Source organism: Salmo salar, chromosome ssa09 (genome assembly GCF_905237065.1).
Source record: "Salmo salar chromosome ssa09, Ssal_v3.1, whole genome shotgun sequence".
In the NCBI taxonomy this organism is placed as follows: Eukaryota; Metazoa; Chordata; class Actinopteri; order Salmoniformes; family Salmonidae; genus Salmo; species Salmo salar.
Genome location: NC_059450.1, coordinates 157,073,245 through 157,088,932, shown reverse-complemented (window position 1 = coordinate 157,088,932; position 15,688 = coordinate 157,073,245). Strand labels below are relative to the sequence as shown.

At 46.3% G+C, this 15,688-nt stretch overlaps 2 protein-coding genes, 1 long non-coding RNA gene and 1 other non-coding gene across 5 annotated transcripts in view; 1 reads left to right on the top strand and 3 right to left on the bottom strand.

Annotated features, from left to right (window-relative positions):
* Positions 1–3,555, bottom strand: part of bckdha (branched chain keto acid dehydrogenase E1 subunit alpha) — a 35,491-nt gene extending 31,936 nt beyond the window's left edge. The window contains exon 1 of the mRNA XM_014215532.2: positions 3,271–3,555. Within this exon, the coding sequence (XP_014071007.1) occupies positions 3,271–3,384 (114 nt within the window). The 5' untranslated portion in view covers positions 3,385–3,555. The remainder of the gene's footprint in view (positions 1–3,270) is intronic.
* Positions 3,521–11,313, top strand: exosc5 (exosome component 5). Of its 2 annotated transcripts, none has more exons than XM_014215533.2 (6): positions 3,521–3,796; positions 3,992–4,105; positions 5,289–5,410; positions 5,830–5,970; positions 6,208–6,297; positions 11,108–11,313. In XM_014215533.2, exons 1-6 carry the CDS (start codon positions 3,616–3,618, stop codon positions 11,201–11,203), a joined length of 744 nt encoding a protein of 247 aa, XP_014071008.1. In that variant the 5' UTR covers positions 3,521–3,615; the 3' UTR covers positions 11,204–11,313. The 2 variants fall into 2 exon arrangements, with proteins under 2 accessions (XP_014071008.1, XP_014071009.1); XM_014215534.2 differs by having other exon boundaries at positions 3,616–3,796; positions 3,995–4,105.
* On the bottom strand, positions 9,625–9,678 carry LOC123724163 (U7 small nuclear RNA). Its single transcript, XR_006756843.1, has one exon. It is a non-coding gene; the product is annotated as a U7 small nuclear RNA (small nuclear RNA).
* Positions 11,314–11,523: 210 nt separating the features above from the next.
* On the bottom strand, positions 11,524–14,312 carry LOC123744771 (uncharacterized). The gene is made up of 2 exons (XR_006771254.1): positions 12,182–14,312; positions 11,524–12,112 (listed from the first exon to the last, which is right to left on the bottom strand). It is a non-coding gene; the product is annotated as an uncharacterized lncRNA (long non-coding RNA).
* Positions 14,313–15,688: the final 1,376 nt, after the last annotated feature.

Below are 15,688 nucleotides of genomic sequence, written 5' to 3'. Positions count from 1 at the left end.
CAGAGAGAGAGACAGATCAGGGAGAGAGACAGAGAGAGAGACAGATCAGGGAGAGAGACAGACAGAGAGACAGATCAGGGAGAGAGACAGACAGAGAGACAGATCAGGGAGAGAGAGAGACAGATCAGGGAGAGAGAGAGACAGAGGAGAGACAGATCAGGGAGAGAGACAGAGAGACAGATCAGGGAGAGAGACAGATCAGGGAGAGAGACAGAGAGACAGATCAGGGGGAGAGACAGATCAGGGGGAGAGACAGAGAGACAGATCAGGGAGAGAGACAGAGAGACAGATCAGGGAGAGAGACAGATCAGGGAGACAGAGTGACAGAGAGTGACAGAGAGAGACAAGAGAGAGAGAGAGACGGGGGGAGAGAGACAGAGAAAGAGAGAGACAGAGAGAGAAGGAAGGAAGGAAGGAAGGAAGGAAGGAAGGAAGGAAGGAAGGAAGGAAGAGAGAGAGAGAAAACCCAGATGTCAGAAACACAAATATAATTTCACATTGAACAACACCATAATTGAACACAGTAGAAATGCCTTATACCTTGGTCTGACCATATCTGCATCGGGAAACTTTAATATGGCTGTGAATGCACTCAAAGAAAAAAGCCCGCAGAGCATTGTATGCAATAAAAATGAATTGGCTGATTATCTCTACTCTATCAGAGATACGAAGCAGAGACAGATCCTTACCAAGTACAGGCTGAGTGACCATCAATTGGCAATAGAAACCAGCAGACATAAAAAGACATGGCTACCCAAAGAGGAGCATGTATGTGGTCACTGCACGACAGGTAGAGACAGAGATGCACTTTCTCCTTTACTGTGAGAAATATTCCTCAGCAAGAGATTCATTATTCACAGAAATTACTACACTTATTCCAAATTTCTACTTATTAAACCCAGAGGAAAAACTAAAATACTCATGGGCGAAGGAGCAATGGCTCCTCTTGCAGCCAAATATGTATTTGCCTTCCACAGCCTGAGGGACACTGATAATAACATCTGCATAGTAAACAGTAACTTACTTATTATTACTATTATTGCTATTATTATTGTGATTATTATTCTAAATAGTAGTGGTATGGGGTGATGGTAATTATAACAATTGAATATTGATGATGATGGTATTTGTAGTACTGATGGTAGTAGTAGTAGTAATGATGATGGTAGTAATGATGGTGGTACTGATGGTAATAGTAGTAGTAATGATGGTAGTAGTAATGATGATGGTATTTGTAGTACTGATGGTAGTAATGATGGTAGTAGTACTGATGATGGTATTTGTAGTACTGGTGGTGGTAGTAGTAATGATGGTAGTACTGGTGGTAGTAATGATGGTAGTGGTAGTAATGATGATGGTAGTACTGATGGTGGTGGTAGTAATGATGATGGTATCTGTAGTACTGATGGTAGTAATAATGATGGTGGTATTTGTAGTAATGATGGTAGTAGTAATGATGGTGGTATCTGTAGTACTGATGGTAGTAATAATGGTAGTAGTAATGATGATGGTAGTACTGATGGTAGTGGTAGTAATGATGGTAGTACTGATGGTAGTGGTAGTAATGATGATGGTAGTAGTAATGATGATGGTATGTGTAGTACTGATGGTAGTAGAAATGATGGTGGTATCTGTAGTAATGATGGTAGTAGAAATGATGGTGGTATCTGTAGTAATGATGGTAGTAGTACTGATGATGGTATTTGTAGTACTGGTGGTGGTAGTAGTAATAATGGTAGTACTGATGGTAGTGGTAGTAATGATGATGGTAGTACTGATGGTAGTGGTAGTAATGATGATGGTATCTGTAGTAATGATGGTAGTAGTAATGATGGTGGTATTTGTAGTAATGATGGTAGTAGTAATGATGGTGGTATCTGTAGTACTGATGGTAGTAATAATGGTAGTAGTAATGATGATGGTATTTGTAGTAATGATGGTGGTATCTGTAGTACTGATGTAATGGTCAGGGTGACAGTTACATATAGTTTCATTTTCTATGTTAAGCCTTTTATATGTATTATATTTCATCTATTGACTGTTACAATTTTATTTATATTATTTATTGATTTGAATTAATATTTACTACCATTTTGTATTATTATTCTTCATTATTTTATTACAATCTATATTGTATACATTGTTGCTTTGGCAATATAAAAAAATATACCTTTATTTAACCACACACACACACACACACACACACACACACACACACACACACACAGCCTGCAGTCTGACGGGTCACTTAGGAAGGGTTTAGTGACACAGTTATTAGGCACTGTTTACTACAGGTATCACAAACCGCAGCTACACACACAACACACAACACAGTCTACCCGGAGCTTCTTCTGTTTTTAAACTGACCTTCCAGCTGTTCCTAGAGGTCATGTGTTTGCTTTGTGAAGGTTTGAAAATCAGACCACCGCTCTACACAGCTAGCAACATTAGACAGGTCAAATAGAAGGCTCTCACTTTATCTTCTGAAACATTGGTGTATGATCATCATCATCATCATCATCACCACTCAAAAAGTATTGATAGTGACGCAGAAGTTCGACTTTTGCGTCGATCACAAGTGACGTCTGCAGTTCTCCACGCCCCACAATCGACCAATCAGGATGCAGGGAAATGAAGCGTTACTATTTAGCAGTGATCTACTACTGATCTCTACCTGTATGTAATATCAAATACATATATCAAAGTAACTAACGTTAGATAAGTCATTCATAATGAAGCGTTACTATTTAGCAGTGATCTTCTACTGATATCTATCTGTATGTAATATCAAAACACATATATCAAAGTAACTAACGTTAGATAAGTCATTCATAATGAAGCGTTACTATTTAGCAGTGATCTTCTACTGATATCTACCTGTATGTAATATCAAAGTAACTAACGTTAGATAAGTCATTCATAATGAAGACAACACTAGGGTTTCCAGACTAGCAAGTTAATCATACATTAGCATGTTAGCTAACTATTTGTTCCAGTGGGTGCTAAACAAACGTGTTACCAAGTTGGCTAGTTTACTTACTAGTTATGTAGAGTAATGAAAACATGCAAAACAACAATGTTATTTGAAATGTACATTTGGATGGATGTGCCTTGAATATATTCAATTAATTCATGTTCGCTAAATGACGTTTAGCTTGTTAGCCATACTAGCCACAAGTAACGTTAGCTAACTTGTGAAATGTCAAGCAACAATTCCTCACCTTAACTAACGGGTTAGCTATTATATAAAACAATGTGTTATTAACTCACATTGACTCTGAACGCCCTCTGCTGAATGAGCTTTGCTGCTCTGAATCCAGTGGTTTGACGGATGACATGAGAACAGATCCAAGACATTTTGTTAACAGCGCTTAGCGTCGCCATCTTGTGCTCTGTTTAGCTCGTTAGCTACCTCGGCTAGCTGCAGATTACAGTAGCTAGCAGCGCGTTTAAACCAATAATCACTTCCCCTCAACTCTAGTAGATCTGAAATGATTGTGTTGGTCTCAGCAGCTCCATTGAAACCGCTAATCTGGCTTAAGGTTTTTATTGCTTACACCTAACAATTTCTTTGAGATCTGCGATACAGATAAAACAGGGGTTAACTGGGGGTTAATGCCGTCATCACTGAGCGCCCAAAATAAAAATAAGCGACGTCAATTCCCCGCGACAGTCTTCTGGTTTTCTCTTGGCATCGTGATGGAAGTGTGTGGATCATCGAGTCCTACTTTGAGGGAGTTTGGCTGCGAACAGAATTTACTATCACGACCTGATGGATCGTCGTCCTTCGTCCAAGGTATGTTAGCAGTATATCAGAACAAGATATCGTTGAAAGGAAATGTATCGAACTATACCGTTGCTTCTCCCCCCCATTGACCAACAAGACAGAAGTGACCTAACTATACTCATCCAAGCTGTGCTGCGTTACATCGCTTTGTCTCAGATATGGATTATGTTAATGTATGTTTCATTGGGTCTGTCTTTCCTGCAGGAGACACCAGTGTGTTAGCTGGAGTGTATGGCCCGGCCGAGGTGAAGGTCAGTAAGGAGATCTATGACAGAGCTACCCTGGAGGTGGTGATGCAGCCCAAAGTGGGACTACCAAGTGAGTAAGGAATCTTCTTATTTGGGATTAGGTTGGCAGATAGCAACTTTTTAAGGTGCTTACACCGCCACCTACTGTACTGGAGTGTGAGGCCGGTCACGGCCTACCTACAATAAATGATCTGCATTAGTCCTGTTCCTCTAAGAGAGTGAAATAGAGCCCTAGACACCACTTCCCTTTCCTCCCCCCACTACACCACCCAAACCCCCTCTAGAGCCCTGGACACCACTTCCCTTTCCTCCCCCCACTACACCACCCAAACCCCCTCTAGAGCCCTAGACACCACTTCCCTTTCCTCCCACCACTACACCACCCAAACCCCCTCTAGAGCCCTAGACACCACTTCCCTTTCCTCCCCCACTACACCACCCAAACCCCCTCTAGAGCCCTAGACACCACTTCCCTTTCCTCCCCCCACTACACCACCCAAACCCCCTCTAGAGCCCTGGACACCACTTCCCTTTCCTCCCACCACTACACCACCCAAACCCCCTCTAGAGCCCTAGACACCACTTCCCTTTCCTCCCCCCACTACACCACCCAAACCCCCTCTAGAGCCCTAGACACCACTTCCCTTTCCTCCCCCCACTACACCACCCAAACCCCCTCTAGAGCCCTAGACACCACTTCCCTTTCCTCCCCCCACTACACCACCCAAACCCCCTCTAGCCTCTAACCCTCTAGAGCCCTAGACACCACTTCCCTTTCCTCCCCCCACTACACCACCCAAACACCAACTCAGTCCAGGCTCTCTAACCCTCTTATATAATCTCTCCTCATCTACGTCATACAGTTCACAAAATATCAACACATGGTCTACCGTTTCCTCCACTAAACACTTGTCACACAGACCTGTTTCCTGACGTGACATTCCAAACTGTAGTCTACCCTACACAACTTCCTCTCTCCTACATCCCATACTCTACACCTCTTCCTTTACTGACCGATGCACGCAGTAACATTACCTCCCCTTACAACTAGCATCCCACTCCCTTTTTGAGTGAGGAATCAAATATTTAAGAGATAATGGCAGAGCAGCTGGTGTTTGGAGGGTAAATGGAACTGGTGTTGTTAGGCCCGAGACGAAGTCACTTATTATATTACACCTAAAGGACATACACAGTACACTTCCACAGAACACCACAAGATGGCAGTGTCAGACCTCATTTTCATTCTTCCTCAGCTGTCAGAGAGCGAGCCAGAGAACAGTGTGTGAGGGAAACATGCAAAGCATCTCTTCTCTCCACCCTTCATCCACGCTCCTCCCTCACTCTCGTCCTCCAAGTGGTCCATGATGACGGTTCAGTATCCTTTAGTGAAATATCATGCCTGTCTGTGTTGAGTGTGTGTGTTGAGTGTTAGCCTGCAGTCAGGTGTTTTCTTCAGCCTGTGAAGTGGGCTTCCTCAGTCCCCCTCACACACAACATCCTGGGACACCTTGCACTCCCTGAATTCACACTCGTTCAGAGACCCAAAATAAAAATAAGCTACGTCAAGTCCCCAGCGACAGTCTTCTGGTTTTGTCTTTGCACGACGGATGTGTGTGGATCTTGGAGTCCTACTTTGAGGGAGTTTGGTTGCGAACAGAATTCATTCAGAGACCGTAGACTTCAGTTCTGTGGAGAAGGTACAGAGGACGGGACAGTAGATGCTGTATTATTATTATTATTATTATTATTATTATTGTGTGTCAGTATTGTTGTTCCTTACCCCCCCACCCACAGCTGTTGTCCTGCTTTCTGAACTCAGCCTGTATGGCCCTGATGGACGCCGGCCTGCCTATGAGCTGTCTCTTCGCTGGGGTCACCTGTGCCATCGATACAGATGGCCAGGTTATTACCGACCCCAACGCAGCACAGGAGAAGGTAGATGATTGTTCTAGCAGAAAAGCATGGCTATTAACACAGGATAACTCAGTTTTTTTAAATTCAAATGAGCTTTTTGCTTTTGACATTACATTAATTTCCTTTTATTCCACATTCTAGAAGATAGAAAGGTATGAATAGAAAAGCTATGTGTCACGTTCTAAGAACTGCAGCACATCGGGGAAGTAGTACGCCCTAATTGAGCCTGAACCTACTGGTTTGTGTTTCCTCTCTCAGGAAAGTCGAGCTTTGATGACCTTCGCTATTGACAGTACCGAGCGCAGAGTGATGATGTCATCCACCAGAGGATCTTTTACAGTTCATGAGGTCAGTAAATTTCCACCTCTTAAATCACACGTTTCTATTCAGTGGTGTTTGGAAGAATGGTATAATTGTATTAATCACCGAAGCACCAGCAGTGTTGATAACTGCTCTAAACAAAGTGACTTTGCCTAAAGCCGGCAGGTATTCGAGCCATTACAGCATTGGGCCAGTAACCAGCAGGTAGCCTAGCCATTAGAGCGTTGAGCCAGTAACCAGCAGGTAGCCTAGTCATTAGAGCGTTGGGCCAGTAACCAGCAGGTAGCCTAGCCATTAGAGCATTGGGCCAGTAACCAGCAGGTAGCCTAGCCATTAGAGCATTGGGCCAGTAACCAGCAGGTAGCCTAGCCATTAGAGCGTTGAGCCAGTAACCAGCAGGTAGCCTAGTCATTAGAGCGTTGGGCCAGTAACCAGCAGGGAGCCTAGCCATTAGAGCGTTGAGCCAGTAACCAGCAGGTAGCCTAGCCATTAGAGCATTGGGCCAGTAACCAGCAGGTAGCCTAGCCATTAGAGCGTTGAGCCAGTAACCAGCAGGTAGCCTAGCCATTAGAGCGTTGGGCCAGTAACCAGCAGGTAGCCTAGCCATTAGAGCGTTGAGCCAGTAACCAGCAGGTAGCCTAGTCATTAGAGCGTTGGGCCAGTAACCAGCAGGGAGCCTAGCCATTAGAGCGTTGAGCCAGTAACCAGCAGGTAGCCTAGCCATTAGAGCATTGGGCCAGTAACCAGCAGGTAGCCTAGCCATTAGAGCGTTGAGCCAGTAACCAGCAGGTAGCCTAGTCATTAGAGCGTTGGGCCAGTAACCAGCAGGGAGCCTAGCCATTAGAGCATTGGGCCAGTAACCAGCAGGTAGCCTAGTCATTAGAGCGTTGGGCCAGTAACCAGCAGGTAGCCTAGTCATTAGAGCGTTGGGCCAGTAACCAGCAGGTAGCCTAGCCATTAGAGCATTGGGCCAGTAACCAGCAGGTAGCCTAGCCATTAGAGCGTTGAGCCAGTAACCAGCAGGTAGCCTAGCCATTAGAGCATTGGGCCAGTAACCAGCAGGTAGCCTAGCCATTAGAGCGTTGAGCCAGTAACCAGCAGGTAGCCTAGTCATTAGAGCGTTGGGCCAGTAGGGGCAGGTAGCCTAGTCATTAGAGCGTTGGGCCAGTAACCAGCAGGTAGCCTAGCCATTAGAGCATTGGGCCAGTAACCAGCAGGTAGCCTAGCCATTAGAGCATTGGGCCAGTAGGGGCAGGTAGCCTAGTCATTAGAGCGTTGGGCCAGTAACCAGCAGGTAGCCTAGTCATTAGAGCATTGGGCCAGTAACCAGCAGGTAGCCTAGCCATTAGAGCATTGGGCCAGTAGGGGCAGGTAGCCTAGTCATTAGAGCGTTGGGCCAGTAACCAGCAGGTAGCCTAGTCATTAGAGCGTTGGGCCAGTAACCAGCAGGTAGCCTAGTCATTAGAGCGTTGGGCCAGTAACCAGCAGGTAGCCTAGCCATTAGAGCATTGGGCCAGTAACCAGCAGGTAGCCTAGCCATTAGAGCGTTGAGCCAGTAACCAGCAGGTAGCCTAGCCATTAGAGCATTGGGCCAGTAACCAGCAGGTAGCCTAGCCATTAGAGCGTTGAGCCAGTAACCAGCAGGTAGCCTAGTCATTAGAGCGTTGGGCCAGTAACCAGCAGGTAGCCTAGCCCTTAGAGCGTTGAGCCAGTAACCAGCAGGTAGCCTAGCCATTAGAGCGTTGGGCCAGTAACCAGCAGGTATTCTAGCCATTAGAGCGTTGAGCCAGTAACCAGCAGGTAGCCTAGTCATTAGAGCATTGGGCCAGTAACCAGCAGATAGCCTAGCCATTAGAGCATTGGGCCAGTAACCAGCAGGTAGCCTAGCCATTAGAGCATTGGGCCAGTAGGGGCAGGTAGCCTAGTCATTAGAGCGTTGGGCCAGTAACCAGCAGGTAGCCTAGTCATTAGAGCGTTGGGCCAGTAACCAGCAGGTAGCCTAGTCATTAGAGCGTTGGGCCAGTAACCAGCAGGTAGCCTAGTCATTAGAGCGTTGGGCCAGTAACCAGCAGGTAGCCTAGCCATTAGAGCATTGGGCCAGTAACCAGCAGGTATTCTAGTCATTAGAGCGTTGGGCCAGTAACCAGCAGATAGCCTAGCCATTAGAGCATTGGGCCAGTAACCAGCAGGTATTCTAGTCATTAGAGCGTTGGGCCAGTAACCAGCAGGTATTCTAGCCATTAGAGCGTTGGGCCAGTAACCAGCAGGTAGCCTAGCCATTAGAGCGTTGAGCCAGTAACCAGCAGGTAGCCTAGCCATTAGAGCATTGGGCCAGTAACCAGCAGGTAGCCTAGCCATTAGAGCATTGGGCCAGTAACCGAAAGGTCGCTAGTTCGAATCCCCGAGCTGAAAAATATGTCTATGTGCCATAGCACTTAACCCTGTTCCAGGGTCGCAGTCGATAGGGGTCGATAGGGGTCGATAGGTGTTGATAATGGCTAGTAGTGGTTGATAGTGGCTGATAATGGTCATTAGTTGCTGATAGTGGCTGATAGTGGCAAGTAGTGGTTGATAATGGTTGATAATGGCTAATAGTGGTTGATAATGGCTAATAGTGGTTGATAATGGCCAGTAGTGGTTGGTAGTGGTTGGTAGTGGTTGGTAGTGGTTGGTAGTGGCTGGTAGTGGCTGGTAGTGGTTAATAATGGCTAGTAGGGGTTGATAGTGGTTGATAATGGCTAGTAGGGGTTGATAATGGTCAGTAGTGGCCGGTAGTGGCCGGTAGTGGCCGATAGTGGCAGATAGTGGCTGATAATGGCCAGTAGGGGTTGATAATGGCTGACCTGGCTGTGACCCCACTCTCCGAGGGTGTCTCAGGGAGAGGGGGGGGTATAAAAATATATTTTTAAAGGATTTCCAATTCACACATGCGTTTTAATACATACTTGTACATGTGTGAAATAGGACAACTATATAAATAACTATAATCACCCGCTTAATTAATAATAAATGAATTAGCCTATGGTGATGTCACATAGAATTAAACATTTAAATTAATGCTATTGATCAAATCAAAGTTTAGTCATCACCTCCTGTATGAAATGCATCCTGTAGTATACTATGCTCTAAATACTGTAGTATTTATATACTATAGTATTCACTGGAATGTTTTTTGTGGAAGTATACTGTAGTATTTACTGTATGTTTTTACGGACATGACTAGTATACTGTAGTATTTACTGTAGTATTTAAAAAAAGATTGAACATTTATGGACATGACTAGTATACTGTATATAATTACTGTAGTGTTTTGTAGTATTTACTATAGTGTTTTATCATCTTTGACATAGAAGTTGGGGCTTTCTCCTTGAGGAAACCTACTGGAGAAATACTAAAGAGCAGATTTTCCATAACCTGTAGGTAGGTAGGCAGGACTGGACCCCGAACGAAAAGTTCAGAGTTTCTGCTCTTTATCTATATAACCTGTAGGGAACCCAATATATATGGTCTATACTTGGCATGTACGTTTCTCACTCATGGTTGGTACACACAGGGATATGGAAATGGGTGGAGTATATGCTAACTATATACTGTAGTAAAAAGTAGTATATACTATACTAATTAGTGTAGTAAAAAGTAGTATATACTAAATACTGTAGTAAAAAACTACTATATACTAAATACTGTAGTAAAAACTACTATATACTAAATACTGTAGTAAAAAGTAGTATATACTATACTAATTACTGTAATATTTTTGCAGACAATACTGTTTTTTTGGGGGGGTATAATACTTTATTTTAATATTCTATAGTATACTACACACGATTGAGGGATACTACAAAGTGTATTATAGAATTATTCAGTATACTACAACATTCTAAAATAAGCACACCGTTATCAAAGGATACTATAGTGTGGAGTATAGTATACTACACAATTCTATAGTAAGAAATACATGATCGAGGGATACTAGTGTATAGCATTCTACAGTATACTACAAAATTAGATAGTAAGCGCTACACGATATTACAGTGTGCAGTATGGCATTCTGCAGTTTACTACAGAATACTATAATATCCCGTAGTAAACTAGTATTTATTTTTATGTGGGCTACACAGTTTTTCAGCAGGTATAAACGGGGCAGTGGAATGCTGGAGCTCCCTTAAAAGTGTACTACAAATATCAATAGCCAATGACTATTCCCCTGTACCCCTGTCTTTGTGTCCCCAATGACTGTTCTCCCTGTCTTTGTGTCCCCAATGACTGTTCTCCTGTCTGTGTGTCCCCAATGACTGTTCCCCTGTCTGTGTCCCCAATGACTGTTCTCCTGTCTGTGTGTCCCCAATGACTGTTCCCCTGTCTTTGTGTCCCCAATGACTGTTCCCCTGTCTGTGTGTCCCCAATGACTGTTCTCCTGTCTGTGTGTCCCCAATGACTGTTCTCCTGTCTGTGTGTCCCCAATGACTGTTCCCCTGTCTGTGTGTCCCCAATGACTGTACCCCTGTCTTTGTCCCCAATGACTGTACCCCTGTCTGTGTGTCCCCAATGACTGTTCTCCTGTCTGTGTGTCCCCAATGACTGGTTCCCCTGTCTTGTGTCCCCAATGACTGTTCCCCTGTCTGTGTGTCCCCAATGACTGTTCCCCTGTCTGTGTGTCCCCAATGACTGTTCCCCTGTCTGTGTGTCCCCAATGACTGTTCCCCTGTCTGTGTGTCCCCAATGACTGTACCCCTGTCTTTGTCCCCAATGACTGTACCCCTGTCTGTGTGTCCCCAATGACTGTACCCCTGTGTCTTTGTCCCCAATGACTGTACCCCTGTCTTTGTCCCTACAGCTGCAGCAGTGCATAGCTGTCAGTCAGAAAGCATCAGACAAGATTTTCCAGTTCTACAGAGATTCTGTCAGACGAAGATATTCCAAGACGCTCTGATTATCCAAGACGCTCTGATTATCCAAGACGCTCTGATTATCCAAGACGCTCTGATTATCCTTTTTTGTTGCATCTTTTGTTTTAAAAAAATAAATAATTTACAGACCAAACCATTGTTGTTTTTTTATAAAATATTTGGAATTGGTTTAAAAAAAAATATGTATATATGTGTGTGTGTATATATATGTGTGTATATATATGTGTGTGTATATATATATAATATTTTTATTTTTTTTTTGATATTGGCTTAATGAAACGAACACCACAAAATGAAGCGGAATATGAATGATATTGTCAAACATGGAAAGTAAAGCGACATGTTTAAGTCATGTGTCTTTTTATTACATTGGTGGCCTCTTTCTATGTACATTTCATCATAACACAAGGGGTTGTGAACAGTACAGGTACACCTGATCAGCTCACGCTCGTTCACCTGACCTTTCACCTCAGACTAGACTGAGTGATCAACACATGGGCTGAATCTCAAAAGTACTTTGTTTTCTCCGTCTAACCCCGGCCAGTGTTGACAGACCTCGTCAGTAGCGTGTCGACGGTCCTTCTCAGTAGCGTGTCGACGGTCCTTCTCAGTAGCGTGTCGACGGACCTCGTCAGTAGCGTGTCGACGGACCTCAGTAGTGTGTCGACGGTCCTCGTCAGTCGCGTGTCGACGGACCTCGTCAGTAGCGTGTCGACGGACCTCGTCGTAGCGTGTCGACGGACCTCGTCAGTAGCGTGTCGACGGACCTCGTCAGTAGCGTGTCGACGGACCTCGTCAGTAGCGTGTCGACGGACCTCGTCAGTAGCGTGTCGACGGACCCTCTCAGTAGCGTGTCGACGGACCTCAGTAGTGTGTCGACGGACCTCGTCAGTAGCGTGTGGACGGTCCTCGTCAGTAGCGTGTCGACGGACCTTGTCAGTAGCGTGTCGACGGACCTCGTCAGTAGCGTGTCGACGGTCCTCGTCAGCGTGTCGACGGACCTCAGTAGCGTGTGGTCTGTACAGGTGTCATATTTAGTGCCGTAGTATAACACCAGTACTGGCAGTCACATTTAGTTATGGTTTCTGAAGTGCTTTTCTTCAAGTATTATTCCGGTGTTCTTCATTAAATCAAACTCAGTCTTGATACAACACTGATTCTCTGAAAAACCAATCCTTTCGTTCGAAAGGAACAACCGACTTGATCTCGAAAACCTAAATATGTAATTACAAAATATCAGTATGTTTAGTCTGTCTCTTCATTGTTTCACAAACTCTCTCTTTTTAAATCGACCCAGCAGTTTCCCTTATGGCACACTGAGCTCCTGAAGAACTGAGCACTGAAGTAGCTAGACATTTTGTCATTGTTAGGATCATTCCAGACAGAGAGAGAGGGGTATTGAAGAACTGAGCAAGAGAAACATGTCAAAGTGCTAATTCACCATGCAGGTTGACTCCGCAAAAACGACGTAGTTGCGATCAGCAGTTGCAAAAAAAAATGTACACTGTCAGACGGTATCTGTTCAATGGTTTGCTTCATACATTTTAACGCGTGGTAGCCACGGGACCGTGTTTACAGCGTGGTAGCCACGGGACCGTGTTTACAGCGTGGTAGCCACGGGACCGTTTTTACAGCGTGGTAGCCACGGGACCGTGTTTACAGCGTGGTAGCCACAGGACCGTGTTTACAGCGTGGTAGCCACGGGACCGTTTTTACAGCGTGGTAGCCACGGGACCGTTTTTACAGCGTGGAAGTCACGGGACCGTGTTTACAGCGTGGAAGCCACGGGACCGTGTTTACAGCGTGGTAGCCACGGGACCGTGTTTATAGCGTGGAAGCCACGGGACCGTGTTTACAGCGTGGAAGCCACGGGACCGTTTTTACAGCGTGGAAGCCACGGGACCGTGTTTACAGCGTGGTAGCCACGGGACCGTGTTTACAGCGTGGAAGCCACGGGACCGTGTTTACAGCGTGGAAGTCACGGAACCAAAACGGCTGAGAAGTTGAGACTCGCACTTCAAGGCTCTTAGTTGTTGTGGAAATTGACTCGCTGTTTACTTTCTACGTCATATCGCTGAGTCTACCTTTTTAAGTAAAGAAGGAAAAGATGCATACTTGGCATTGAGTTAGTTAGTATAACAGCAGGCGGTGCCCGGTATTCCTGTCTCAGCATGTAGATCAGAATGTCCATAACAGCAGGCGGTGCCCGGTATTCCTGTCTCAGCATGTAGATCAGAATGTCCATGACAGCAGGCGGTGCCCGGTATTCCTGTCTCAGCATGTAGATCAGAATGTCCATAACAGCAGGCGGTGCCCGGTATTCCTGTCTCAGCATGTAGATCAGAATGTCCATAACAGCAGGCGGTGCCCGGTATTCCTGTCTCAGCATGTAGATCAGAATGTCCATGACAGCAGGCGGTGCCCGGTATTCCTGTCTCAGCATGTAGATCAGAATGTCCATAACAGCAGGCGGTGCCCGGTATTCCTGTCTCAGCATGTAGATCAGAATGTCCATAACAGCAGGCGGTGCCCAGTATTCCTGTCTCAGCATGTAGATCAGAATGTCCATGACAGCAGGCGGTGCCCGGTATTCCTGTCTCAGCATGTAGATCAGAATGTCCATAACAGCAGGCGGTGCCCGGTATTCCTGTCTCAGCATGTAGATCAGAATGTCCATAACAGCACATACCAGGTTGCTGTGACATGTTGTGGTTTGTAACAGACTGTATATACCCTTCAGCTTTCTCTCCCAACACGAAAGGACAAATGGTGACATCGGCTGAATATGGAGTCCGTCACCGCTTTCAATGAAGAATTGCTTTATGTTATGATGGCATGGTTGTTTAAACATTCCCATCCTGTCTATGAGAGAGAGAGAGAGTCTCGTAGGTACATGGCAATCCCCCTAAGTGGCTGCAGACGGAGGAGAAAATAGCCTGTCTATATTTGGTCAACGGGGAGCGGACGGTGTCCTGCAGGAGTAGCTTCTCTTAGTGGGATGAGTCATCGCTGCCACGCAGGCAGCAGGGTCTAGCCCCTCTCTCACCCTCTCTTCACCCTCTCTACACTCCGCTCTCCCTCTCTACACCACTCTCTCCCTCTCTACACCCCTCTCTCCCTCTCTACACCACTCTCTCCCTCTCTACACCCCTCTCTCCCTCTCTACACCCCTCTCTCCCTCTCTACACCCCTCTCTATCTCTCTACACCCCTCTCTCCCCCTCTACACCACTCTCTCCCTCTCTACACCCCTCTCACCCCCTCTACACCCCTCTCTATCTCTCTACACCCCTCTCTCCCTCTCTACACCCCTCTCTCCCTCTCTACACCCCTCTCTCCCTCTCTACACCCCTCTCACCCCCTCTCACTCTACACCCCTCTCTCTCTCGCTACACCCCTCTCTCCCTCTCTACACCCCTCTCTCCCTCTCTACACCCCTCTCTCCCTCTCTACACCCCTCTCACCCTCTACACCCCTCTCACCCCCTCTACACCCCTCTCTATCTCTCTACACCCCTCTCTCCCTCTCTATCTCTACACCCCTCTCTCCCTCTCTACACCCCTCTCTCCCCTCTCTACACCCCTCTCTCCCTCTCTACACCCCTCTCACCCCTCTACACCCCTCTCACCCCCTCTACACCCCTCTCTATCTCTCTACACCCCTCTCTCCCTCTCTTCCTCTACACCACTCTCACCCTCTCCACACCCCTTTCTACACCCCTCTCTCCCTCTCTACACGCCTCTCTCTCTCTACACCCCTCTCTATACCCCTCTCACCCTCTCTACACCCCTCTCTGCTGCCTCTCACCCCCTTTACACCCCTCACCCTCTCTACACCTCTCCCCTCTCTCTCTACACCTCTCTACACCCCTCATCCTCTCTACACCACTCTCACCCTCTCTACACCCCTCTACATCCCTCTCTATCTCTCTACACCTATCTCCTCTCTCTCTACACCTCTCTACACCCCTCATCCTCTCTACACCACTCTCACCCTCTCTACACCCCTCTACATCCCTCTCTATCTCTCTACACCTCTCCCCTCTCTCTCTACACCTCTCTACACCCCTCATCCTCTCTACACCACTCTCACCCTCTCTACACCTCTCTACATCCCTCTCTATCTCTCTACACCTCTCCCCTCTCTCTCTACACCTCTCTACACCCCTCATCCTCTCTACACCACTCTCACCCTCTCTACACCTCTCTACATCCCTCTCTATCTCTCTACACCCCTCTTTTATGAGTGACTCTCCATTTCTCTTTTCTTTCTGTGCCATTTCTATTAGATCCCCAGAGAGAGCAGCCGTCCCTCTGTGAAGGCAAGCTGCTGTAGTTAGATCCCCAGATTGAGCAGCCGTCCCTCTGTGAAGGCAAGCTGCTGTAGTTAGATCCCCAGAGAGAGCAGCCGTCCCTCTGTGAAGGCAAGCTGCTGTAGTTAGATCCCCAGAGAGAGCAGCCGTCCCTCTCTGAAGGTAGGGCTGCTGTAGTTAGATCCCCAGAGAGAGCA